General features: G+C 38.9%; 1 protein-coding gene across 3 annotated transcripts in view; it reads left to right on the top strand.

Moving 5' to 3' along the window:
- LOC130367421 (fibrillin-2-like) overlaps positions 1–17,287 on the top strand; it is a 231,953-nt gene extending 214,666 nt beyond the window's left edge. For all 3 annotated transcript variants that reach the window (XM_056569845.1, XM_056569840.1, XM_056569847.1), the window contains 24 exons: positions 1,749–1,820; positions 1,917–2,042; positions 2,161–2,286; positions 2,419–2,544; positions 2,631–2,747; positions 2,918–3,046; positions 3,821–3,940; positions 4,057–4,182; positions 5,746–5,898; positions 6,576–6,641; positions 7,575–7,700; positions 8,492–8,611; positions 8,840–8,959; positions 9,509–9,640; positions 9,896–10,021; positions 10,239–10,445; positions 10,526–10,651; positions 10,741–10,863; positions 11,222–11,338; positions 11,569–11,697; positions 11,898–12,017; positions 12,649–12,883; positions 13,705–13,873; positions 14,696–17,287. In XM_056569845.1, the coding sequence (XP_056425820.1) occupies positions 1,749–1,820; positions 1,917–2,042; positions 2,161–2,286; positions 2,419–2,544; positions 2,631–2,747; positions 2,918–3,046; positions 3,821–3,940; positions 4,057–4,182; positions 5,746–5,898; positions 6,576–6,641; positions 7,575–7,700; positions 8,492–8,611; positions 8,840–8,959; positions 9,509–9,640; positions 9,896–10,021; positions 10,239–10,445; positions 10,526–10,651; positions 10,741–10,863; positions 11,222–11,338; positions 11,569–11,697; positions 11,898–12,017; positions 12,649–12,883; positions 13,705–13,873; positions 14,696–15,067 (3,383 nt within the window). In that variant the 3' untranslated portion in view covers positions 15,068–17,287. The remainder of the gene's footprint in view (positions 1–1,748; positions 1,821–1,916; positions 2,043–2,160; positions 2,287–2,418; positions 2,545–2,630; positions 2,748–2,917; positions 3,047–3,820; positions 3,941–4,056; positions 4,183–5,745; positions 5,899–6,575; positions 6,642–7,574; positions 7,701–8,491; positions 8,612–8,839; positions 8,960–9,508; positions 9,641–9,895; positions 10,022–10,238; positions 10,446–10,525; positions 10,652–10,740; positions 10,864–11,221; positions 11,339–11,568; positions 11,698–11,897; positions 12,018–12,648; positions 12,884–13,704; positions 13,874–14,695) is intronic.
- The last annotated feature ends 10,000 nt before the right edge of the window (positions 17,288–27,287 follow it).

The following is a 27,287-nucleotide window of genomic DNA, read 5'->3' as shown; positions in this document are numbered from 1 at the left end:
TCCAGGCTGTGCCATTCAGTCACTATATGGTCTCCTCATGCTTCATTGTGCTGCCATGTGACTCCTTGTAAGATTTGGTCCTTTGTACCCACACGGGGCCCTGGACACCAATACTTGGGAGTTAAAATTTCAATTTCAAAATCCTTAATTTCAATTTCAAAATCTTAAATTTCTATTAAAAAATCTTAAATTTCAATGGTTTCCTCATGCTTCTGCCAACTCCAGGCTGTGCCTTTCAGACACTATATATACCACATACCTACATCTAAGTAGTGTACTATTTTGTACCTGTTATTCTGTCAAGGGTCTATATACTGTGAAAGGACAGCCAATAGTACACACCTACTGCTGTTCTAGACAAATACCGTTTTAAGCGTAGTGAAGCGTATTGTACTCCCCTCATATACGCAATAAGCATGTCAGGCAGAGTAGTGAAATTTTAATTTCAAAATCCTTAATTTATATTTCAAAATCTTAAATTTCAATTTCAAAATCTTAAATTTCAATGGTCTCCTCATGCTTCTGCCAACTCCAGGCTGTGCCATTCAGACACTGCATGGTCTCCTCATGCTTCAGCCAACTCCAGGCTATGTCATTAAGCCAAGATATGGCTTACTAATGCTGCTAGGCCTGGGTCTGGGCCTAAAAAACTTTTATGGTAGCACTAGCTACCCTAAATTTTCTATTTAAATTTCAAAATTCGTCTTTTAATCTTAGGTATTGTGAAGCCCTAGTGTGTCCTCATGCTGCTACCAACTCCAGGCTGTACCATTCAGACACTATATGGTCTCCTCATGCTTCAGCCAACTCCAGGCTGTGTCATTCAGCCAATATAGGGTTTACTGATGCTGCTGGGCCTGGGTCTGGGCCTAAACATTTTTTATGGTAGCACTAGCTACCCTAAATCTTCAATTTAAATTTCTAAATTCATCTTTTAATCTTAGGTATTGTGAAGCCCCAGTGTCTCCTCATGCTGCTACCAACTCCAGGCTGTGCCATTCAGACACTATATGGTCTCCTCATGCTTCAGTCACATCCAAGCTGTGTCATTCAACCGCTATATGGTCTCCTCGTGCTGCCAACACCTCCACGCTGTGTCATTCAGCCACTTTATGGTTTCCTCATGCTTCAGCCACTTTATGGTTTCCTCATGCTTCAGCAACATCCAAGCTGTGTCATTCAGCCACTATGTGGTCTCCTTATGCTGCCAACACCTCCACGCTGTGTCATTTAGCCACTGTATGGTCTCCTCATACTGTCATCACCTCCACGCTGTGTCATTATATGGTCTCCTCCTACTGATGCCACCTCCAGGCTCTGTCATTGTGCCGCTCTGCGGCAGTGATTCTAAAAGCAATGCCTGTAATCGGCATGTAATTCTAAATAACAGTATTATTTCATTACCCCAGCACACTCCATATGAGTGCTAGAACAAAGCAAAGTGTTCTACACCCCTATTGAGGCTCTGTGTAGTCCAGAAATAACCATTTTTAATATAGATTCACCGCAAATAAATTTGGATCAAACCAAATTTTTCGAAAAATTTGGAAAATCGGCCGAATCAAATTTTTCTAAAGTTCGCTCATCTCTAATTGGTATACTAGAATACGTTTTTTAATAGCGTTCATCATCAGGTGTCTTGGGATGTTTACATAGACTTCAGTCTCAGGATTGTAATATACTATGACTTCATTGACTATAATATGACTATTCACTGTTCACATACTAAATGTGTTTTGTGTATCTAGCTGAATACCAAGTTCTCTGTGGAAATCAAGCACCTGGATTTATTATTGACATCCGCACTGGCAAACCTATGGGTATGAGATCAGCCTTTCTAGATTGAAGACAATATTATTCTTTTTTGTTAGTGAAATGATGACCAATCAATATTTTCCTCTGTATTTATTTTACAGATATTGATGAGTGCAGTGAAATCCCAGCTATTTGCACTAATGGAGTATGCATCAACCAGATTGGAAGCTTCCGCTGTGAATGCCCAATGGGATTCAGCTACAACAACATTCTTCTCATCTGTGAAGGTTTGCTAGGCCTCTAACTTCTCTATTCATAGTAACTAAAACTTAATACTGTAATAAAATTATTTCTTGCCATCCATTATGTGTATAAACGATCTCATTGCTTTCAATAAATTGACAGATATCGATGAGTGCAGCAGTGGAGAGAACCTGTGCCAGATGCATGCAGACTGTATTAATATCCCAGGCTCATATCGCTGTGAATGTTCCAGCGGATACAAGCTGTCCCCCAGCGGCGCTTGTGTTGGTTAGTATATTTTTCATCAGTACTTACACACAGTATCAACTTACTTAGATTATCTTGCTTAACACAATGTTAATATTCTGTCCTTTGGATATAAATATCACAAGACTTAAAAGGTGATTTTTTTTTCTATAGGTCGTAATGAATGCAATGAAATTCCAAATGTTTGTAGCCATGGAACATGTGTGGACACAACTGGAAGCTACATCTGTATCTGTCACAATGGCTTCAAAGCTAGTGCAGACCAAACCATGTGCATGGGTGAGCGACCTCTCTTTATATAGTGCTCAAAAGTCAAGCGATACATGGATTTATTATACCTATTGCATGTTACTTTTAAATTTTAGATATCGATGAGTGCGACCGTCAACCTTGTGGTAATGGTACCTGCAAGAACACTGTGGGATCCTATAACTGCCTCTGCTTCCCTGGCTTTGAACTAACTCACAACAATGACTGCATGGGTAAGCCAATACATACATACTATAGCCTTATTAAGAGTTAAGAGAAATAAACTGAAGCCCTTGCAACAGATATCTTTATAATATATCAGCATACATTGTCTTCTGCTACATAAATTAACCAGTAGATGGCAGCAGACCAAATTATTGGTATTTTTTTTTTACCCTTGCAGACATAGATGAGTGCTCCTCTCTCTTGGGACAAGTTTGCAGAAACGGCCAATGCATAAACAAAATAGGCTCCTTCCAATGTCTGTGTCAAGAAGGCTATGAAATAACTCCTGATGGAAAGAACTGCGTGGGTAAGTGTGTGGACGTTCTAAACTATTATACAGCATAATACATTTATATTCAAATGCTCAAGGGGTTACAGCAAGGGATTGTTTTACATACACATAGCTCCCTTATTTTTAATATAATATTATATTTCTTATATTTAGATGCCATACTGATCTAAAGACAGTATTAGCCAAAACAAGTATTTTATTAACAATGTCAGCCCAATTCCTCATAACAGTGATCCCCACAGTCGTTTTCTGATTTTAGACCATGATCTAAATATGAATGGCTTAACTGTTCAGAAAGAAGACATTTCCACATTTCTCTCGACTTCTGCAAGATTAAATATTCCATATACATCTGTATCATTATTATATTAGCAATATAGAACATAAAGGGCATGTGGGTTATAGGGATGTCTATGCTTTCATTTGGCTGAGACTGGTCAACATCCATAGTATGATAGAAGTGTAACCGTGGTAAATGTATCTCACTAATCATTTGTTGAACCTACCTTTACAAGCCAATTACATTAGTGTAACCCTTCACTCTCCAGCTGTTGCAAAACTACAAATGTGGAATTGTGGTATTGAAACAGCTACCACAGGTTGGGCCTCTCTGGTTTACATCTTAGACAGCATAAAAACGACAAGTTACTAACATGTGGGACAATACTAATAACTTTGCAATGTCTTAGTGGAAAATTCCACAATCGGTAAAGTTTCATAATATTTATTTCAATAATATTTAAAAAGACGTTAGATGCTAAAGGATGTTTTTTCTGCATTTGTTTTTAGATATCAATGAGTGCATTAGCTTTCCTGGAACTTGTTCTCCTGGTACTTGCCAAAATCTGGAAGGATCCTTCCGCTGCATCTGCCCTCCAGGATATGCTGTACAGAATGACAACTGTATCGGTAAGTACAGAGCTCTATACACACATGATACAAACATATAGTATGGCATCTATATGTTCTGTATGTATATGCGATAATGTTTTAGAATTTTTGCTTATTAAATCTCTCTTCTTCAGATATCAATGAATGTGACACTGAGCCAAACATCTGTTTATTCGGAAGTTGTACTAACACCCCTGGAAGCTTCCAGTGTGTATGTCCACCAGGATTTGTCCTATCTGATAATGGACGTCGTTGCTTTGGTGAGTGTTGTTTGCTGATTTAAATGGTCAACTCTGCAGTCAAAATTCTGTTAGTATCACATCAAACACAAACAGGTCAAATTCTTTTCAATTTTTAAAATTGAAAGTAAATGTCCATCTTTTATGTTCATTCTGTTTTACATTTCTCTGCCGATTCTTTTCTTAATATATTTTTACAGGGGCCATGGCTTCATATTTATGATACAGAGTTCCAAATACACTGTATATACATAATTAGATTTGGAGCTCCTTATCAGAAACACTAAGTACAAGCACTACAAACATATCTTAAGAGTTTAATCGGCAAATATTCTTTTCACCAATTTAATAGAAAAAAAATAAAACAAAATTTGTGAAAACTCAGTGGACAAAAGTGTTATTCAAGGGTGGACATTCACTTTAAAGCTGGTAAATAGTCCAAACCCCCTCCAGATCCTGTTCCAGATCCATCTGGTCTCTGCTAATCCTTACCTTCAAGACAAGTTGTCTCAGCAGTACCTGCCAGATCAGCCAATCACTGGCAGCAGCAGTGTCCCTCCTCAGTCAGTAATAGGCAGGCAGGAGTAGGCAGGTCCTGCTGAAATTTTTTTTTCTTGGAAAGAGCAAAGACCAAAAGAAGCTAGAAAAAAAAACTGCAGTGGACTGGTGCAAGTAAGTGTCAGAGTGTCAGAGTTAAAGGGGAACTCTGGTGGAAATAAGTGGAAAACAAATGTTTTCAAATCAACTGGTGCCAGAAAGTTAAACAGATTTATAAATTACAACATGGCAATGTAGAAGAAATGATGGCACTCACCCGATAATTGGACTTGCAAGGATGACTTTTATTACGTGCTTGTCAACCAAAGTGCATGTGCATAGCAGCGTTCAGCGTCCAGGCAGGTAAGAGCAGGCAAGGACGCCGGGAGACCCAGCGTGCAGGTGTAAATTTAGTAAATTACTTTGAAAAAATCCGAAGCCTTCCAGTACTTATCAGCTGCTATATACTACAGAGAAATTTGTGAAGTTCTTTCCAGTCTGACCACAGTGCTCTCTGCTGACCCCTCTGTCCATGTAAGGAACTGTCCAGAGTAGGAGCAAATCACCATAGAAAACCTCTCCTGCTCTGGACAGTTCCTGACACGGACAGAGGTGTCAGCAGAGAGCACTGTGGTCAGACTGGAAAGAACTTCACAAATGTATCTGTAGTATATCTGTAGTTAACTTTAACTTACAGTATGCATATATTTATAGAAATTCCATATTTAATAACAAAATATGACATTGGTGTATAAATAATTAAAATATACAACAATGACATTATTATTATTATATTCATTACTAATAATAATCATAATAATATAAAGTAAATGTTTTAATAGGTTACATTACTTTTGTAACATTACATCTGCCTTAAGTGGGGGAGTTCCAGTATATAATGGATGCCATAAATTTTTCAAAGTCAGTACATATAGTTATGTAGTAAAAATGAAATTTTCCATAGATTTTTATAACATGAAATATAGCAATTTACCTTCACAGGCAATCCAGAATGTATAAAACTATTATGTGTGTTTTTCTTACCAGATATCCGTCAAAGTTTTTGCTTTACTCGATTTGATAATGGAAAATGCTCCGTTCCTAAAGCCTTCAATACCACAAAAGCCAGGTGCTGCTGTAGCAAGATGCCTGGTGAAGGATGGGGAGATCCTTGCGAGCTGTGCCCACATGAATCAAGTGGTAAGACTGGAGACAAAGAATGTAGAGACATGTAAACTGTAAAACTTGTGTAAAATCAGATAATTCTTTACCCATAATTTATTTCTTAAAAAATGGAATGTAAAAAAGGGCCGGCACTGAAGTGTGCATGTGACCAGCTGTTCCACCAATATGTGAAACAGCTCAATAAATTCCTTGATCTTGAGCTGTGCTGTGACTTATTGTATCGTTTTTTTTTATACAATTTCTCAAAAAATACAGTTTATTTATAATTAGAACAAATAATAAGTAACATATATCAATAGCTAAAGTGTGCTATCATTTTACAAAAAGAGTAACTCACAAAAACATTACCTTTAATCCAAGCAATGACATTCACTCTAATAATAGATAAAAGCTGCTTGGGAAGGGAATTTTTTGTGTTTCGTTCTATATTTAAAAACATATGCAATTTCTGAAATACATTTTTACACTGGCGACTGAGACGTATTTCCTTACTGAGGTTTTTTGCGTCTTTGTGGCTGCTGTAAACAAATCTCAGAAGTCATAATAGGAGCTCGAAAGCAAAGACTGGCACCATAATAAACAGATTAAATATTAGAAAAATATATATATCATAAGATTTTATCATAGATATATCTAATGTTAGTGGAATTTCTTGATGTTAACATGTGCTCTCCTTCCTTTCCATCTTATAGCTGGTTTCCAGGAACTCTGTCCTTATGGTCATGGTTCTATTCAAGACAGGACAGACACCAGAGAAGGTAGGACATTGCTTAAATCCATGTTTTCCATATTTGTAAGACATATGACTTATGTTATTTTGCAGTAAGCTACAGTTCTGCCATAAATATGTTAAATGTGATATATTGCCTAAGATTCTAGAATCAAAGCTTCTTTTTTTTTAATAGATAATTTTTTAAGAGAAGCATAAAAGATCTTGCCAGATCCTTATGAGTATATTAGACCCCCCCCCCCCCCCCAGGTGCTGGTGTAGACTACTTGTCAAATGCAATATAAACCTGATTGAAATAATACCCAAGAAAATTACACAGAGACATAAAATAGTGAAAAGTATATATAGTCTTTATTATTAGTGACTGGATTTAAAAACAGAATTTTAAAAGGAACGACAGTGGACAGACTACTAAGGCGTCTGGATGAGGGACAGAAACAAAACTGGGTTACAGAACATCAATAAGAAATGGGAGATGCCAAAGTGTCCCCCATCTGGGTGTATATACACGTAAAAGGTATAGGCTGTACAGAAACATACTAGCAATTAAATACCAACATATGTAAACATATACACTCAGGACAAATATATAGATGTTAATCCCGTATTGCACAATGCCCAGGGAGAAAAAGAATGACCGCAAAACAAAACAAGATAAAGTATGCAATTATTGAAGCAAACTGGAAATTTCCAATTGGTGCATGAATGGGTTGTCTGAAACCCCCAGTAAACAGCTGATATTGATGGGTGTAGTTGCGGCTGTCTGTACTGTGCTCTTTGGTAGCTCGCTCAGTGGTTCTAAGTGGAGGGTCTTAATGGCATCCATGTTCCCTCTGAGGGCATATGTAAAGGGTTTGCCTTTATGAAACAACCTCTTTAATTAGATATTTTTCCTAAAAATAAAAATTTAAAAAATTTTAAAAACATAATTTATGAACCAGTTCTCTTGTTCTTTGTTTAGATGTCAATGAATGTGCTGAGAGTCCTGGAATTTGTGTCAATGGGATCTGTATTAATACCGATAGCTCTTTCCGCTGTGAATGTCCATTTGGATATAACCTTGACTTCACTGGAGTTAACTGCGTAGGTAAGTACATTGAGAAGCATACATTTCTGTAAACATAAACCTGCTACAAAAGATTGCCCAAAACTGAAAATTCTACTTACTACACAGTCCTTTATTATTGTTCAAAAGACAAAAATAAATAAGAATTATTTATCAGAAGAAAAATCAGGGAATCCAAAGAAATTACAAGCAAGCTAAATTATACACGGAAATCATATTTTTCTAAATACAATAATATGAGAGTTATGATGCCACATTCTCACACATGTTAAAATTGACTTCTTGTTCTGATTTTTTTTTACTATGCCATTGGTTACCTATGGTATATTGCCTACCAATGTCTTTCAAGTAAAAATGAAAAAGCTTACCCCCGAATCCACATAGGCAACCCCTTGTTAAATGGAAGTTGGCAATTACTGATTGCTACAAGTTTAGCTTCTCTAACCTATCACGATCAGCTATCTGGCCAATCAGGTAGGATTACATTCCAGCCAATCAAATTGAGGAGATCCTCTTTTTAGCTTATGAAGTGGGAGTTCTTAACAAGGACTACCATTACAATTTTCCCGCTCCTTTAACCATCCCCTCCCTTCTCCTTCTTACTTCTCCTTTCTTCTCTACAAAATACTGGACAAACAGTTTTAAAGTTAGTTAGAGGCAATATCATTAAGCTTTGTGGCCATTCTGTTTATCTGATGGATGAAGTCTTACTAATACTACTGTTGGAGATATTAGATAGAATAGGTTTTTGCCTTTTTGTGAGAAACAGAACATAAAATATAAATGTTTTGTCTATTTTACTTATTTTGCAGACACAGATGAGTGCTCCATTGGAAACCCTTGTGGCAATGGAACATGTACTAATGTGGTTGGTGGATTTGAATGCGCCTGTGATGAAGGCTTTGAACCTGGACCAATGATGACTTGTGAAGGTAACACCAACAAAACTATAGCTTCCTATTAACACAGAACATATGAGACACGAAATCCGCAGAAAAGCCCTTTTGGAAGTATTGATTCCCTCAAGGATTGCTTAAGTATTGCATGCCAAAATAAAAAAATATCAACATTCATGTTAAAAAATTGGGCAATCAGTTAGTACAATTATGTATCCATTGTAAATAAATGTTTTCACAGCAAATGTTCTCATTGTTTTTTAGATATCAATGAGTGCACAAATCCTCTTCTGTGTGCTTTCCGTTGTATAAACACTTATGGATCATATGAATGCACATGTCCTTCTGGCTATACCCTAAGAGACGATCGCCGGATGTGCAAAGGTATGAGAATGTCCTAGGCCATATTTGGGCAACATTTTTTATTTGTTCATCATTTGACTCAAATAACCGTGGTTTAATTTGCATAAGAAGTTTTATTGCATATAAAGTTTACCTGTCATAAGTTTTCATTGGTGGGGGTCTGAATGCTGGGAGCCCCACTGATTGCTAGAATGAGTGGGGAGAAGCATGTGGCTACAAACTTACTTTATGAGTCCATCTTGGGCAACGTGGACAGAGCTTTTAGAAAATGTGCTAAGGGCTCAGTGATGGGTGTTCCAGCAACTGGACCCCACGGATCAGTTTATCATCAGAGGACTCTTCTAGTGGTGGATAGCACCTTTAATATACATTTTAGCATTCGCTAGTGATTTATTACTATTGTTGGTTACATGAATACCCACTAGAACTAAACAATAAACTGCATATTCAGGTGAAACATTATTTATATGGTCTGCAGGAGTGTAAATGAACACAAAGGCACTGTTAACACCAGTTTTGTATAGACCTATGACAGGCATTCTGTAAGAACAACATACTTGTGCTTTACAGATCTGGATGAATGTTCAGAAGGTTTACATGACTGTGAATCCAAAGGCATGATGTGCAAGAACCTCATTGGTACATTTATGTGTATATGCCCACCTGGCATGCAGAGGCGCCCTGACGGTGAAGGATGCATGGGTAAGTTATAGTTATTCAAACATTAGTTTCTGCAATCTGTGTAGCCTTTGTTGGCATCTTCATGTTTTTGTATTTTTTTTTTATAGTATGAACATACTATTTAGCATTCTGGTAATTCATTAAATATTTGTTTTAGGATTGTTTGTTACTTCCTTATTATATTATCCATATGAACAAATACTAAGTCATATGTTTATTCTTCTGTCATACAAATGTTCATTATGTAATGTTTCCTGCAATCATGTCTTAATCCAGATGAAAATGAATGTCGTACAAAGCCTGGTATTTGCCCCAATGGACGCTGTGTGAATACAATTGGAAGTTATAGATGTGATTGTAATGATGGGTTCCAGGTCAGTGCCTCTGGAACAGAATGTATTGGTAAGTGATAAAAATCTATGTGTATATATATATATATTTTTTTGAATTTGGATAATTTCACACGCTGTGCAACAGACAATGTTTATCTTTCTGCTTTGTCAACAAAGTGCTAATAGCTAACAACACTTCCATGCTTACAAAGTCATATGTAAGTTATACGTTTTTTTTGCTGGCAATGTTGCTATACAGATATATAATTGCTTTTTTTTATGTCTAGATACCCGTCAAGGATCTTGTTTCACTGAAGTCCTACAGACAATGTGCCAACTTTCATCTACTAATCGTAACATGGTTACCAAATCTGAGTGTTGCTGTAATGGAGGTCGAGGCTGGGGCAATCAGTGTGAATTGTGCCCACTTCCTGGTACTGCAGCCTTCAAAAAGATGTGCCCACATGGTCCTGGCTTCACCACTGATGGACGAGGTACAGAACTAGTCAACAGTTAAAGAAAGTTAAATATGATTTTTATAGCCCCCTAATGCTTATTCTTCTTCTTGTCTTAGACATTGATGAATGCAAAGTTCTACCCAACTTATGCAAAAATGGCCAGTGTATAAACACTATTGGGTCTTTCCGTTGTCACTGCAATATGGGCTACACAACAGACTTCACAGGGACCACATGCATTGGTAAGACCATTACTATATCTGTAAAACCAGACCAGGCATACTGGTATAATATAGATTCTTTACATATAATAAATTGCCCTTCTGTGCAGATCTTGATGAATGTGCCCAGTCTCCCAAGCCCTGCAACTTTATATGTAAGAATACAGAGGGCAGCTACCAATGCTCATGTCCTAGAGGATACATTCTACAAGAAGATGGCAAGACATGCAAAGGTAACATACACCTGTTAGCTGTTTATATAGAGAGTTGAGTTCTCACGTGTTGTTCAATGCAGAATAATAGTCTTATTGGTCATCAGGCTACAGAGGAGTTCAATAACAAGAAACCAGCATTATAAATAGCATATGGCAGGTGGGGGTCTTGTTACAGATTTTAGATTGGAACCCAGGAGCTGCAACTTATGTTGATGGCAACCCCTTAAATAAACTTGCTGTAGAGTCATTTATATTGGTATGACTTTTATAAAGCTGCAATTATTTTAGAATAGTCATTTTATGGGAACAGTTAGTAGAAGATTTAGTAGGATACCTGAAGAAACAATAAGTTCTAAAACAAAGTATTCATTTACAGACTTGGATGAATGTTCAACTAAACAACACAACTGCCAGTTCCTATGTGTTAACACTATTGGAAGCTTCAATTGCAAGTGTCCACCTGGATTTACCCAGCACCAGTCTTCATGTATTGGTAAGATAATCAAAACATTAATAAAAATGGATGACATATACTAATGTTGGAAATGTTGTGAAAGTAATAGAAAAAAGTGCATACCTGTGTTGGGGTGGCTAAAAATAATTTATAGTATTGCATGCTCATAAATAAATATATCTGTTACAGTAAAGTAAAAGTACTTCTTACTATAATAACAATATATCCATGAATATATATGTATCTAATCACATGCTTTATGTTCACAGATAACAATGAGTGCAGTGCGCAACCATCCTTGTGCGGAGCTCGGGGCATGTGCCAGAACAACCCTGGTAGCTTCACCTGTGAATGTCAGAAAGGCTTCTCCCTGGATAACACAGGAAGCAACTGTGAAGGTTAGAGACAAGTGCAAAGTAGCTATTTTTGCAGCTGTATTTTTCATATATCTCTTTTATGATTGTGATATATCTATATATAATTTCTATTTTAAATCTGATACTGTCAGTCTTAGTTCATTATTAAACAAATTAAATGGAATGTTAGAACATAGTTGGCAGTGAAAAGACAAACCTAAGGCTTCATTTTTATTTTGTAGATGTTGATGAGTGTGATGGTAATCATCGCTGTCAACATGGCTGTCAAAATGTGCTAGGTGGATTTCGCTGTGGCTGTCCACAGGGATATGTGCAACATTACCAGTGGAACCAGTGTGTGGGTAAGTAGAAGAAAGGTACATGAGAAGTATAAAAAAAAAGTAGATGGGTAGATTGTATATTGCTCAATTGCATTTACAGCAGCTTTACATATTACAGTTGTTATTATAATTCTTCTCTCTCAAGCTAGAGCGATCCCCCCTAATCACTGACATTATAGTAATGTTATAGTGGAAATTACAGTAACACGGTCGGCTCTTCCTCTTCTCCATCTTGACATAGAAAATGCCCACTAGGCCTATCTCTGGCTGCAGTGGTGACCTGCCTCAGCCTGTTCCGCTTCAACCAGTGATTAACTGAGCAGTCAATTCCTTTGTGTTGGGAAGAGATAAGATAATGCACTGACTTCAGGGACTGAAACCATACGAATGACACCAGTTGGGGACTGGTGGCAGAAATCCTGGGTACTTTTAAGTGTAAAAGTTATCCTCCAGAATACCCCGTAAAGTTTAAGAACATCCTCTGAAATAAAGAATAACACAGATCTACTCACATTTTAGTAAATGTAGAGCTGTATTTGTGGGTCAAATAATAACTTTACATTAAAATGTCAGTTTCATAGTGTATATAGAAAACTTGTATTGATATTTTGAACTCTTTCATTCTATTAATGCTACTTTTTTCTTCTTTCAGATGAGAATGAGTGTTCCAGCCAGTCAACCTGTGGCTCTGCCTCTTGTTATAATACTTTGGGAAGCTTCAAATGCATCTGTCCCTCAGGCTTTGATTTTGACTCCTCTTATGGTGGCTGCCAGGATGTAGATGAGTGTTCAGGTTCTAGTGGAAATCCTTGCAGCTATGGTTGCTCCAATACTGATGGTGGTTACCTGTGTGGATGTCCAGGAGGATACTTCCGAGCTGGCCAAGGGTGAGAGATTATTGCTCAACGAAGGAGTTGTTTGTATATTTAATAGCAGATGAAACCTTTATATATTTAATGGAACAAAAACTTCACATATGTCCCTTCACATATGTCCAGCATCCGGTTCAGCCCAAACTTACCACAAATGATGCCACAACTGAAGATAAAAGTGAACTGGTTGGCATCAGCTGTTAAGTCCCATCATTCATTAATTGAGCATGCGAGACAGGGGAACACAGCAAGATGCATTCCCCTGTCCGGCGCCCATGCGGCATGTTCCACCATCCCGCATCCAATTGGGACGCTGGATGAATGCAAACTGTTCCATTCTAATGAATGGGATAAGTTCTACAATCAGTTTCCCTCGGGTGCTTTTCTACAGCATCATAGGGAAAAGTAGCTGGACACCAGTCTGTACACTGGGCACATTGAAGTTGATGTATTACTTTAATCCCAGATTTGGATCACATGTTAAATTTAAAACATTATTATATATTTTTTTAGAGACTAATGTGAACACAGTGATTTGCATTTTTAATATTTATTTTCATTTTTACTCTACCTTTACTCAAGAAACTGCAGTGAAAAACATGCCCAACAAGACATACTCTACCCTATCCATATTCACAAAGCTGGCATATAGACATTGAAATTGTATTACTTAAATATTACTTATATTATTAAATGTGGACTTAAATTTGCTCATCACATGCCTCATAAAGTCCCCATGCACATTTCACTTGTCGTTTTCGCAAGGGTTTTTATTTTAATTCTGGCAGCAAAAATTATCAGACAAGCAGGTTTAATATATTTTTCTTTTACTGCAGGCACTGCGTGTCAGGCCTTGGATTTGGCAAAGGTGGTTACATTCCAGCCCCAGTTGAAGAAGATGAAGAAAACATTCTATCCCCAGAGAACTGCTATGAATGCAAGATCAATGGTTATCCAAAAAGAGGAAGACAGAGACGTAGTGCTAATGAAACCTCTGAACATGAGGTAAGAATAAGTAAAATGTGTTTTGGACACTTTTACATGGCAATGTTTTGGTCAGTATTTTCCATTAGGTTGTAAGCCAAAACCAGTTGAGGAATCTACACAGCCAAAACTATAATAAAAGATTTGCACTGGTACAAAATAGTTACTTATGTATTGCTTTATGAAAGTGACCTGAAAGTTAATATCCCCACTCATTTCACCATCATTCAAAGAAGAGCTTCTGACATGTCTGCTGTAAAGAATGCTTGCATTCCCTATTAATTTAGAGTTTGGAGCACAGTTACATAGTAAGTATGGCTCAAAAAAAAAATACGTCCATCAAGTTCAACCAATTTTTTTACTCAGAATACTGTGCAGTGCTATTCCTTTGTTACACCTCCTAGAAATTATGGAATACATTGAGAACTGAGAGTTTTCACTCCCCTCACCATTGTGGCTTGTCCCTATACAGTTGGACATTGCACAACTACCCACATTTGGGAGAATGACTTACATAAACCCAGATCCTTCAGATTAGGTGGTCTCTAACCTTCACATACAGTTCAGTACATAGATTGAATGAAGAGGAGCCTACACATGCTAGCCTGTCTCCATTCTAGTCTAGGAGACTTATGGTCACAACCAAGCTAAATGTTCTCCTAGTGGGTGAGGATTCGAGAGGGAAGCCATATATATATTTTGTTCAAAAAATTCTACAAAAAAAAGTATTACAAAGGAATTTCAAAGAAAGAAGAGTGGCATGGTCCAGACGCTTCTAGTTTAGAGATTTATAATTAGCAGTTTAATTGAAGAATTTAACTATGCATTTTTATTTTTCTACAGAATCATATCAGCTTGGCTAGTGTAGACATTGATGCTCCACTTAAGATGACCCTGAATATTTCTGACTTGATAAATAAGCAACATATCATGGAGCTCTTGCCTGCCTTGGTGCCACTGGAGAACCATGTACGCTACATTATCTCTCAGGGCAATGAGGATAGCATCTTCCGCATTCACCAGAAGGAAGGGTTAAGTTTTCTCTACCTTGGACGCAAGAAGGTGCTTCCAGGCTTGTATAACTTGGAGATTGCCAGTGTGCCTCTATACCGTAAGAAGGAACTGCAAAAATTAGAAGATGAGAAGGACTTCAACTACCTCAGTGGTGAAATAGGCCAAGCACTCAAGATGAAAGTCCAGATTCACCTTTATTAACACCATAAGCAAACACTCCTGATGTGGCCTTCACAAGATCTGAACTTTACATTTATAGAGAAAGTCTTCTTCTGTCTTGTGTTTCATTAGCAAGCTTTTGTGTCAGAACCTCAACACTAAGGCAAATATTGATGGGAAATGTGGAATATGATTTTAGCAGTGACCAACGTCCGTATGTAATTTTGGAATTTTGTTATGCATAGTAATTTCTTTGTATAAAAGTTGGGAGGGGAGTGAGAGATAAAAATAAAAGTTGACAGGGTGAGAAAAAAGTACAATGGATATGGTGCATTGGATGTCCAGATTGAAACGAGCGGATAAACACAACACAAAGATGGAGGGTGTGTAATACTGTCTCCCATTTCAACTCAAAGACAAGTGATATTGACAGGAGAATGAAATTTGTGCCTTATGAGAGCAATGGCCATGGTTTTACCAAAAATGTTCCATTTTAGTTTGATTACTATAACATTGAGTACTATTGAGTACTATAATACTGTATATATAATGTGGTGGTAAATTATATGATTGTTGAGGATTGGTTAGATAGCTGGGATAATACAATGAGATGCAAATGGTTATTGCAGATCTAAGTGTGATATTCTGCATTTTTTTATTTCTACATTTATCAGTTCTTTGTTTAGAAGAGCTATTACTTTTGCTATTGTATAATCGCAGTTATTAACCATGTATGTAAATCCAACTGAAGTGAAGCCTGTAGGATATATGTATAACATAATTTGGTTTACAGCCACAGTTGTCTTTGTTCTCATCTTCCATAACCTCTGATATTCTATAATAGCTATTCTAAAATATATTTAGGCTATATCTGGATGATAGCAGAAGAGTATTATTAGGTAGGCTTCACTAGGAATCAATCGAGTGTGAAAAAAAGGAAAAAAACATGTCTCATGCAAAGCTGTTTCTTACTTACAGAAGTGAGTAGAACATATAAAATAGATATTTAAGATAGATAAATGTGTCACCAGCTAAATGTTTGGAAACTTGCTCAAATGATGGTGACTGGAGGTGCACTTTGTTTATCTTTTTTTTTATAAAAAAAAAAAGGTATTAAAATCTCAATCATTTGTTGTATTTAATAACAGCAAGAGCTAGAATTGTATTTTTATTTATAAGGCACAAAAATATTCATGATAGTTGAGTAGAATGGTGCTTTGATGCTTCCAGATGTTGCATGATATCACATTTTTTTTTTTTTTATAGTGGGGAAAATCTTATTTCCAAGTCTGGTAGAAACATATTTAAACTAGAGAGAGGCGTTGTCTCCCTTAATCATATTACTGTAGTCTTTTAACCTCAGGCTGCAAAGAAGAAGGTAAGGATCATTATATAGTATTATATTAGTATAGATACCAGCCCAAAACTAACAAAAAATATCTTTGATGTGCGAAGTTTGGCTAGAACGCATTCGAAAATTATTGAGATTTAGCACTCCAAACCATTTGAAAATGGCAGCAGATTAAACCTTTTATTTTAATGTGTGTTCTTCCTTCTACTTGACTGCTTGGGAAAAAAACCAGGAGGGAGAAAAATACAGACAGGATGGTGCTACTTTGAACTATGGTATGTTATACACACAATACTACCTGACACTGTGCTGTATCCATCCCACAATGGTGCTTTATCCACCCATCCAATGCTTAGACTGGCTCGGTTACTGCACTGTACATCCTTTTTTTTATTTTGAAAAATATTTATGTATAACCACAACTGTTAACTGTTGCTCATTTTGTAAGTTCATATTCCTGTAGTATATATATATAATTATATATTTTATTTGATACATGTTTTTGTTTGTTTTTTTATTTCTAACTCCCGAGGGCAGCCACTTTTCTTAAATGTGTGAATACTGTATTGTTGCCGAATTAAAATCATAAACTTGAAAAAGACATTAGCTCTGGAAAATACGAGACGTTGTGAAATACTATGTTACTAGACGGTGCTACAACAAATAATTTCATTGTAAAAATCATTATTTTCCAGTCTTGTGTTGAGCCAAAAGTGTTATTTTTGGAAGAGGGAAAATGTTTATTTTTTCTTTCTGTCCAACGTGGTCTGATGCATTGTTATATTACAGTTCAGTGTGCTGTATTTTTTATTTTTTTTTTGTTCTGTTCGTTGTTAGGCACATATGATAATTTTGTAAAACTTTCCATAATTGTGTTTTTGTATCAGAAGCAACAGCAACAATAAAATTATTTTGGGTAAAAATATCATTTTTGTCCTCAATAACCAGGAATTTCACATACCATTGCACATGGTCATTTACCAATATTCCTAATTTTTCCATTTATAGAGATTTTTTTCCATTTATTTCTTATATGTATCAATGTCTTTTCACATGTCTGAAAAACGTTGGTGCATTTTCACGAAAAAAATTAGCAAACGTTCTTAACTTCTCTATCACAGTCAGGTCCTCAAGTAATATCTTAAGATATATGTGAATGCGGTTAAAACGTAGAAAAAATGCACAGTTGGCACTGCTCCCTATATAATCCACACTAGAGATGAGTGAAGTTACAGTGATTCGATTTGTCACGAACCTCGCGGCTCGGAAGTTGCTGACTTTAGCCTGCATAAATGAGTTCAGCTTTCAGGTGCTCCGGTGGGCTGGAAAAGGTGGATACAGTCCTAGGAGAGAGTCTCCAGCCCACTGGAGCACTTGAAAGCTGAACTAATTTATGCAGGTTAAAGTCAGCACCCGCCGAGCCGAGAAGTTTGTGACAAATCGAATCACCGTAACTACGCTCATCTCTAATCCACACCTTGGACCACAATTTTTCCAAACTCACTTATCAGATGGTGCTCTATCCTAGCTTCTCAGCACCCAGTAACAATCACAATATAGAAATAATGATGGCACTAACCCAGTAAAGCAATCTTCATTTATTTGACGAACAGTCTGGTTAAAGGCAAACTCTGGATGGAAAAAAAGGTTTCAAATCAACTGGTGCCAGAAAGTTAAACAGATTTGTAAATTACTTCTATTTAAAAATCTTAAATGGGGTACTCTGTCCAAAGCATGTTAGTGTAAAAATTTGAATTTTTTTACTTTAACAGGCTGATGTAGCCCCAACTTTTCCTTTTCATAAGGGGTAAAAGGAGACAAAGCCCCCCAAAATTTGTAGTGAAATTTCTCCCGAGTACGGAAATACCCCATATGTGGCCCTAAACTGTTTCCTTGAAATACAACAGGGCTCCAAAATGAGAGAGCGCCATGCGCATTTGAGGAGTACATTGGGGATTGCATAGGAGTGGACATAGGGGTATTCTACGCCAGTGATTCCCAAACAGGGTGCCTTCAGCTGTTGCTAAACTCCCAGCATGCCTGGACAGTCAGTGACTATCTGGAAATCCTGGGAGTTGTTGTTTTGCAACAGCTGGAGGCTCCTTTTTGGAAACACTGCCGTACAATAAATTTTTCATTTTTAATGGGGGGGAGGGGACCGTGTAAGGGGGTGCATATGTAGTGTTTTACCCTTTATTATGTGTTAGTGTAGTGTAGTGTTTTTAGGGTACATTCTCACTGGCAGGTTACGGTGAGTTTCCCACTAGGAGTTTGCGCCGCAGCCCAAACTTGAAGCAGAAAACTCACTATAAACTCGCCCATGTGAATATACCCTACATTCACATGGGGGGGGGGAGCAAACCTCCAGCTGTTTCAAAACTACAACTCCCAGCATGTACTGACAGACCGTGCATGCTGGGAGTGGTCTCTAAACTGTAGCCCTCCAGAAGTTGCAAAACTACAAATCCCAGCATGCCCAGACAGCAAACTGCTGTCTGGGCATGCTGGGAGTTGTAGTTTTGCAAGATCTAGAGGGCCACAGTTTAGATATCACTGCAAAGTGATTTCCAAACTGCAGACCTCCAATTTCAATTTTGCACCTAAAAAAACATATGATGACTTATGTTTTGCACCACCAATTCTATTTTGTAATAACATCAGTCATTTTACCCAAAAATCTACGGCGAGGTCCCCTCAGAAGCGGCGGCGGTTCCGGCGGCAGGATACAGCAGGATGTGAGGCCTGTTCCCCTCCTGCTGTTGCTTAGCAACAACTCTCAGCATGCACAGCCAAAGGGCATGCTGGGAGTTGTAGCTTTGCAACAGCTGGAGTTCCAACTACAACTCCCAGCATGCCCTTTGGTAGTCTGTGCATGATGAGGGTTGTAGTTATGCAACAGCTGGAGGCACATTTTTTCTATGAAAGAGTGTGCATCCAGCTGTTGCATAACTACAACTCCCAGCATGCACAGACTACCAAAGGGCATTCTGGGAGTTGTAGCAGTGTGCCTCCAGCTGTTGCAAAACTACAACTCCCAGCATGCCCTTCGACTGTCAATGCATGCTAAGTGTTGCAGTTTTGCAACAACTGGAGACGCATTGGTTGTGATACAGAGTTTGTGTTCTAACTCAGTGTTTCGCAACCAATGAGCCTCCAGCTGTTGCAAAACTACAACTCCCAGCATGCACTGAGAGACTGTACTCTAAGAATGAGTTCAGCGCAGACTTCGTGCAAATAATTACTTCTTTATTCAGGTACCAATGACAACAGGATAAAAGTGATGCATTTCAGCCAGATAGACTAGCCTTACTCATACTAAAAACTTTAGGATGTATTGGGCTTAAGTAGGCGGAACACCGCCCATCGAACAGGTGCACCGAAAATCAGGGTCACGTGTTCAAGAGATGGTGCCCAACCCCTCAAGGCCAAATTTACATAGTTGTCTTACCATTAGAATATACAATCATGCATACATCAATAACCCCATAGTATACAGAGGGATAAGAAAAAGATAAAAAGTACAAATGTAGAAGAATACAAGACTAAAAAATAGACATGTAAGACAAATATCTAAACACATATTTAGTCAGCCAAATGGGAGGTAGTCTCCCATGGAAACAAACAAATACATTGTACTGTAATAACCGTGAAAACTCATGCTCATCGTAAAGAACAGGCTGTTTGGAATTGTATATAAATATGGACAAAAATATAAAATAACCGCAGATACTGTGGCAGAAATGTGAACAGGCAGCAAAAAGTTAGCTTCAACTCCACTGGACTAGACTCATTGGATAACAACACCTCTTCCCGTGACCTGTCACCTGCTCCTAATTCCATCACCCTGGAGAATAATACTTCACCAGCACGAGTAACACATCATGGTATGACCGCCTCCACCCCAAAAAACGAAGAGCGGGCAGGAAACACAAACGGAAACAACAAAAGAAATCCGCATCGGAATGCCGAAGAGAGGAGAAAGAATTAAATCTTCCCATCTACAATCTGTCAGCAAATACTTTTTCAGAGGCCCAAATATCTGTGTTAGCAAGGGGCTGACATGTAAGTTTGACTTTCTTCGTATCATGCTTGACATCAATAAGTTTGTCAGAAATATCACGCTACGCAAAAATTTTTGTGCCCCCATAGCTGACAATATACATACACTCTCTTCTGTAGAGGATAGCCCCCCATTAGAACACAATGATGTAATGGACAATATTGGGACTACTGATATGGATGAGCATGTTCACACTGTAGGTGCGTCTTTTGCGGGTTCTGATGCAATGCCGGGGTTCTCTTTTAGGGAACTGATAGCTGCCTCTTACCTGCAACAACTTGCTACTCATGATACTTTATGTAAGCCAACTCCTTTCTCCACTTCCAATCCTGAATTTTATCCTATTATGTCCAGAACTTTGGTTCTTGATAACTTTCAGGATTGTATGGAAAAGCAATTTATTATTCTGGCTAAAAACAACCCCCCCCCCCCCCCCCCCCTCTTAAAGTACAATCTCACATTTAAGGAACAAAATGCAATAAGAGAATTAGAACTCATGGATGACATTGTCATCCGTGAGGCTGATAAGGGGGGAGGGGTTATTATTTTGGACAAAGGTCTTTAATGGTAAATTGAATTGTGACATTCTGTCTGATCCTGCCACATATAGAAAACTGTCTTGTAATCCTTTCAAAGAGAATTGGAGGAACTTGTGGATCTTGGGCAGAGAAGTGGTTTCCTCACCTTCAGGGAGGTAGAATATATCAAAATATCACATTCTGTTATACCTATATTTCACTCTCTGCCCAATATACGCAAGGAGCAATTCCCACCACCCCTGCGACTGATTGTCGCAGGGATTGGATCCCTTAACCCCTTAAGGACTCAGCGCATTTGGGCCTTAAGGACTCACCAAGATGTATATTTACGCCCTGCATCGTTAAGGGGTTAATGAAAGACTTTGTGCCTGGGTCGATATGCTATTGCAACCCCTGGTCTCACAAATTCCAGTTTTTTTATGGGACACCAAACATGTATAAGCTGCCTTTCATGATTTCACATGGACTAGTGATCTTTCTTGGATCACAGCAGATGTTACATCTATATATTCTATCATCATTCTACACATCTATTCAGACTACTAGGAGGATCTGCAGGAATTTCTTGCATTATGTGTTGATTATCTACTTACACACAATTTTTTAAAAATATTTGGTCATATTTTTTACCTGCAGACCACCGGTGCGTCTATGGGGGGGTGAAATTCTCCCCCTCTCTCGCCAACATTTTTATGAGTTGGTGGGAGATGGGGATTCTTTTCGCCCCCAATAATCCTTTTTTGGAATGGTACGTACCAAATTTTTATATATTTCTGAAAAACAATCTTCTGGGTTTACGTTTCACATTACATCATTAATCAACATCTATTTTCTTTTTAGAGCTCACTTTAGTGAGTGATTCGGATTCCCAGTCTATTGTAACATCTACTTACTGTTATTCTTTATGCCTCTTCTTGCCATCTCAATTTGCTTCTCAATTTGCCCATGGTGGAGATGATAAGAGCTCCACCAGTGCTATTTTTGAGCTTGAGGCTGAAGCAATAAAATCCTGCATGCTGTGCAGGGGATATCCCAGACACAGCATTGACAAAGCTAAAGACATAGCACTTCAAAAAGATCCGGATCGCACCTGAGCGTAATCAGGGGTGAGCTGATAAACTTTGTTTCTCTGCTAAAAACATTACAAAATAAAAAGTAAAACACTACATATACATGTACCCCCCCCCCCCAAATAAAAAAAATAAAAAATAAAAAAAACGTTTTGTACTGCACTGTTTCCATAACGGAGCCTCCAGCTATTGAAAAACAACAACTCCCAGTATTGCTGGACAGCCACTGACTGTCAAGGCATGCTGGGAGTTTTGCAACAGCTTGAGACACCCTGTTTGGGGAACACTACTGTAGGGTATTTTGGTGGCAGATGCAAATCCCAAAAATAGGCCTCAAATGCGCATGGCGCTCTCTCGCTTCGGAGCCGTATTTAAAGGCAAGAGTTTAGTGCCATATATGGGGTATTTCCGTACTCGGGAGAAATTGTGTTACAAATTTTGGGGGGCTTTTTGTCCTTTTGCCCCTTATGAAAAAGTAAAGTTGGGGTCTACACCAGCATGTTAGTGTAAAAAATTTATTTTTTTACACTAACATGCTGGTGGGGCCCCATACTTTTAATTTTAACAAGCGGTAAAAGGAAAAAAAAAGACCCCCAAAAATTGTAATGCAGTTTCTCCTGAATACGGAACTACCCCATATGTGTGCGTAAAATGCTCTGCGGGCACATGACATGGCTCAGGAGTGAGAGCGCACCATTAGAGGTCTAAATTGGTGATTTGCACAGGGGTGGCTGATTTTACAGTGGTTCTGACATAAACGCAAAACAATAAATACCCACATGTGGCCTCATTTTGGAAACTACACCCCTCACGGAATGTAACAAGGGGTATAGTGAGCCTTAACACCCCACAGGTGTTTGACGAATTTTCGTTAAAGTTGGATGTCAAAATGAAAAAAAAATAGGAAAAAAAGCCCCCCCAAAATTTGTAGCCCCATTTCTTCTGAGTGAGAACATACCCCATATGTGGATGTAAAATGCTCTGCTGGCAAACTACAATGCTCAGAAGAGAAGGCGCGCCATTGGGCTTTTGGAGAGAGAATGTGTCCGAAATTGAAGGCCATGTGTGTTTACAAAGCCCCTTTAGTGCCAGAACAGTGGACACCCCCCCATATGTGACCCCATTTTGGAAACTACACCCCTCACAGAATTTAATAAGGGGTGCAGTGAGCATTTACGCCCCACAGGTGTCTGACAAATTTTTGGAACAGTGGTCCGTGGAAATAAAAAATTTAATTTTTCATTTGAACAGCCCACTGTTCCAAAGATCTGTCAAACGCCAGTGGGGTGTAAATGCTCACTGCACCCCTTATTACATTCTGTGAGGGGTGTAGTTTCCTAAATGGGGTCACATGTGGGGGGTCCATTGTTCTGGTAGCACGGGGGGCTTTGCAAACGCACATGGCCCCCGACTTCTATTCCAACCAAATTCTCTCTCCAAAAGCTCAATGGCGCTCCTTCTCTTCTGAGCATTGTAGTTTGTAAAAAATTTAAAAACTTTAGCAGAAATTTGTCAAACACCTGTGGGGTGTTAAGGCTCACTCTACCCCTTGTTACGTTCCCTGAGGAGTTTAGTTTCCAAAATAGTATGCCATGTGTTTTTTATTTTGTTTTTTGCAGTTCTGGCGCCATAGGGGCTTCCTAAATGTGACTTACCCCCAAAAACCATTTCAGCAAAATTTGCTTTCCAAAAGCCAAATGTGACTCCTTCTCTTCTGAGCATTATTGTGCGCCCATAGTGCCGTGATGTCCACACATGGGGTATTTCTATACTCAGAAAAGATGGGTTTAAAAATTTGGGGGGCATTTTCTCCTATTACCAGTTGTAAAAATGTAAAATTTGGGGTAACACCAGCATTTTAGTGGAAAAAAAAATATTAATTTACACATCCGACTTTAACGAATAGTCGTCAAACACCTGTGGGGTGTTAAGGCTCACTGTACCCCTTGTTACGTTCCTTAAGGGGTGTAGTTTCCAAAATAGTATGCCATGTTTTTTTTTTGCTGTTCTGGCACCATAGGGGCTTCCTAAATGTGACATGCCCCCCAAAAACTCACTCTCCAAAATCCCATTGTTGCTCCTTCCCTTCTGAGCCCTCTACTGCACCCGCCGAACACTTTACATACACATATGAGGTATTGCCTTACTCGAGAGAAATTGGGTTACAAATTTTGGGGGGCTTTTCCTCCTGTTACCCCTTGTAAAACTTCAAAAACTGGGTCTACAAGAAGTGTAAAAAATGAAGATTTAGAATTTTCTCCTTCACTTTGCTGCTATTCCTGTGAAACACCTTAAGGGTGAACACACTTTCTGAATGTCATTTTGAATACTTTGAGGGGTGCAGTTTTTATAATGGGGTAATTTATGGGGTATTTCTAACATGGAGGCCCTTCAAATCCACTTCAAACTGGTCCCTGAAAAATAGCGATTTTGAATTTTTTTTGAAAAATTAGAAAAATGCTGCTGAACTTTGAAGCCCTCTGATGTCGTCCAAAAGTAAAGGCATGTCAACTTTAAGATGAAAATATAAAGTAGACATATTGCATATGTGAATCAATATATAATTTATTTGTCATTTCTATTTTCCTTATAAGCAGAGTTTCACAGTAAAAAAAAAAAGCAAAATGTTTAAATTTTTCATCAAATTTGGGAATTTTTCACCAAGAAATGATGCAAGTATTAAGAAAATTTTACCAATCATATAAAGTAGAATATGTAACGAAAAAAAAAAAAAACAATAATCTCTGAATCAGAATGAAAAGTAAAAGCATCCAAGAGTTATTAATGCTTAAAGTGACAGTGGTCAGATGTGCAAAAAATGCCTGGGTCCTCAAGGTGAAAATGGGCTGGGTCCTTAAAGAGTACCTGTCATCAACAAAAACTTTTAATATGTTGTTCATAATCATTAATGAAGACATATTGGAGTATATCTTCATTAAAAAATATGAATATTTATACCAGTTTTTTCATTTTATACTTTTGGGTCTCTCTTCTATGCCTGGTCTGCAGGCAGCTTCCTATGCTTTTCATAGTAAGTGTACAGCTTATAGGACTAATGCTGAAAGGGCTCTGGTCCTTCCACAGGAAGTTCAGTCCTCTCAGCTCAGGACTAGCTCCCAGCCTGGAGCAGCACTGTGAGCTACAAGCCTGCACATGCCTCTCATATAACAGAGGCCAGTCACCTCCCCCTCCCCTCTGCTCTGTGTTCTCTCTGCCCCTCACCACACATTATCTTATACATTGTATTATCTCACTGTACTCCCTGCTCTGTGCCCCCCCCCTGACATTCATCTTAACTCCTTAAGGACACATGACGTACCAGAACGTCATGTGTCCGCTCCCGATCTATAACGCGGGGCCACGGTGGGTCGGGCCCGGCCGGGACCCGTGGCTAATAGCGTGCGGCATTGATCGCAGTGCCGCGCGCTATTAACCCTTTAGACGCAGTGTTCAAAGTTGAACGCCGTGTCTAAAGTGAAAGTATGCCCGTTAGCTCAGCGGGCTGTTCGGGATAGCCGCGGTGAAATCGCGGCATCCTGCACAGCTTTCAGGACAGCAGGAGGGTCCCTACCTGCCTCCTCACTGTCCGATCGCCGAATGACTGCTCAGTGCTTGAGATCCAGGCATGAGCAGTCAAGCGGCCGAATCATCGATCACTGGTTTCCTATGAGAAACCAGTGATCAATGTGAAAGATCAGTGTGTGCAGTTGTATAGGTCCCTATGGGAGCTATAACACTGCAGAAAAAAAGTGGAATAAAAGTGAATAAAGATCATTTAACCCCTTCCCTATTAAAAATTTTAATCACCCCCCTTTTCCCATAAAAAAACAAACTGTGTAAATAAAAATAAACATACCGTATATCCCGGCTGCTGACCTAATGTGGGGGGAGCTGCCTACAAATGTGGGGGGAGCTGCCTACAAATGTGGGGGGAGCTGCCTACAAATGTGGGGAGCTGCCTACTATTGTGGGGGGAGCTGCCTACAAATGTGGGGGGAGCTTCCTACTATTGTGGGCAACTGCCTACTATTGTGGGGGAAATGCTGACCTAATGTGGGGGAATTGCCTACAAATGTGGGGGGAGCTGCCTACTATTGTGGGGGAACTGCTGACCTAATGTGGGGGGAGCTGCCTACAAATGTGGGGGGAGCTGCCTACAAATGTGGGGGAGCTGCCTACTATTGTGGGGGAACTGCTACTAATGTGGGGGAGCTGCCTACTAATGTGGGGTAACTGCTGACCTAATGTGGGGTAACTCCCGACCTATAGTGGGGGAGCTGCCTACTATTGTGGGGGAACTGCCGACCTAATGTGGGGGAATTGCCTACAAATGTGGGGGGAGCTGCCTACTATTGTGGGGGAACTGCTGACCTAATGTGGGGGGAGCTGCCTACAAATGTGGGGGGAGCTGCCTACAAATGTGGGGGAGCTGCCTACTATTGTGGGGGAACTGCTACTAATGTGGGGGAGCTGCCTACTAATGTGGGGTAACTGCTGACCTAATGTGGGGTAACTCCCGACCTATAGTGGGGGAGCTGCCTACTATTGTGGGGGAACTGCCGACCTAATGTGGGGGAACTGCCGACCTAATGTGGGGGAGCTGGCAATCTAATGTGGGGGAACTGGCAACCTAATGTGGGGGAACTGGCAACTTAATGTGGGGGAACTGGCAACTTAATGTGGGGGGAACTATACTGCCTACCTAATGTAGGGGGAACTATACTGCCTACCTAATGTGGGGGGAACTATACTGCCTACCTAATGTGGGGGAACATGATGCCTCCCTAATGTGGGGGGAACTACAAGGTACCGTACATCGCGGTAGGAGGGGTAGTCTTATATGGCGAGTATATCCCAAACTCTATATTTTAACTGTAAAAGTTGGGGGTCGTCTTATAAGCCAAGTCGTCTTATACGCCGGCATATATGGTATATGGTATTGCCGCATGCGGAAATGTCCGAATTATAAAAATATATCGTTAATTAAACCGCACGGTCAATGGCGTACGCGCAAAAAAATTCCAAAGTCCAAAATAATGCATTTTTGGTCACTTTTTATATCATGAAAAAATGAATAAAAAGCGATCAATAAGTCCTATCAATGCAAAAATGGTACAGTTAAAAACTTCAAATCACGGCGCAAAAAATGAGCCTTCATACGCCCCATATGTGCAAAAATAATAAAGTTATAGGGGTCAGAAGATGACAATTTTAAATGTATTAATTTTCCTGCATGTAGTTA

This window comes from Hyla sarda, chromosome 1, assembly GCF_029499605.1.
Source record: "Hyla sarda isolate aHylSar1 chromosome 1, aHylSar1.hap1, whole genome shotgun sequence".
In the NCBI taxonomy this organism is placed as follows: domain Eukaryota; kingdom Metazoa; phylum Chordata; class Amphibia; order Anura; family Hylidae; genus Hyla; species Hyla sarda.
Note: the sequence above shows the minus strand (reverse complement) of the source record. Positions and strands in the feature narration are given on the sequence as shown.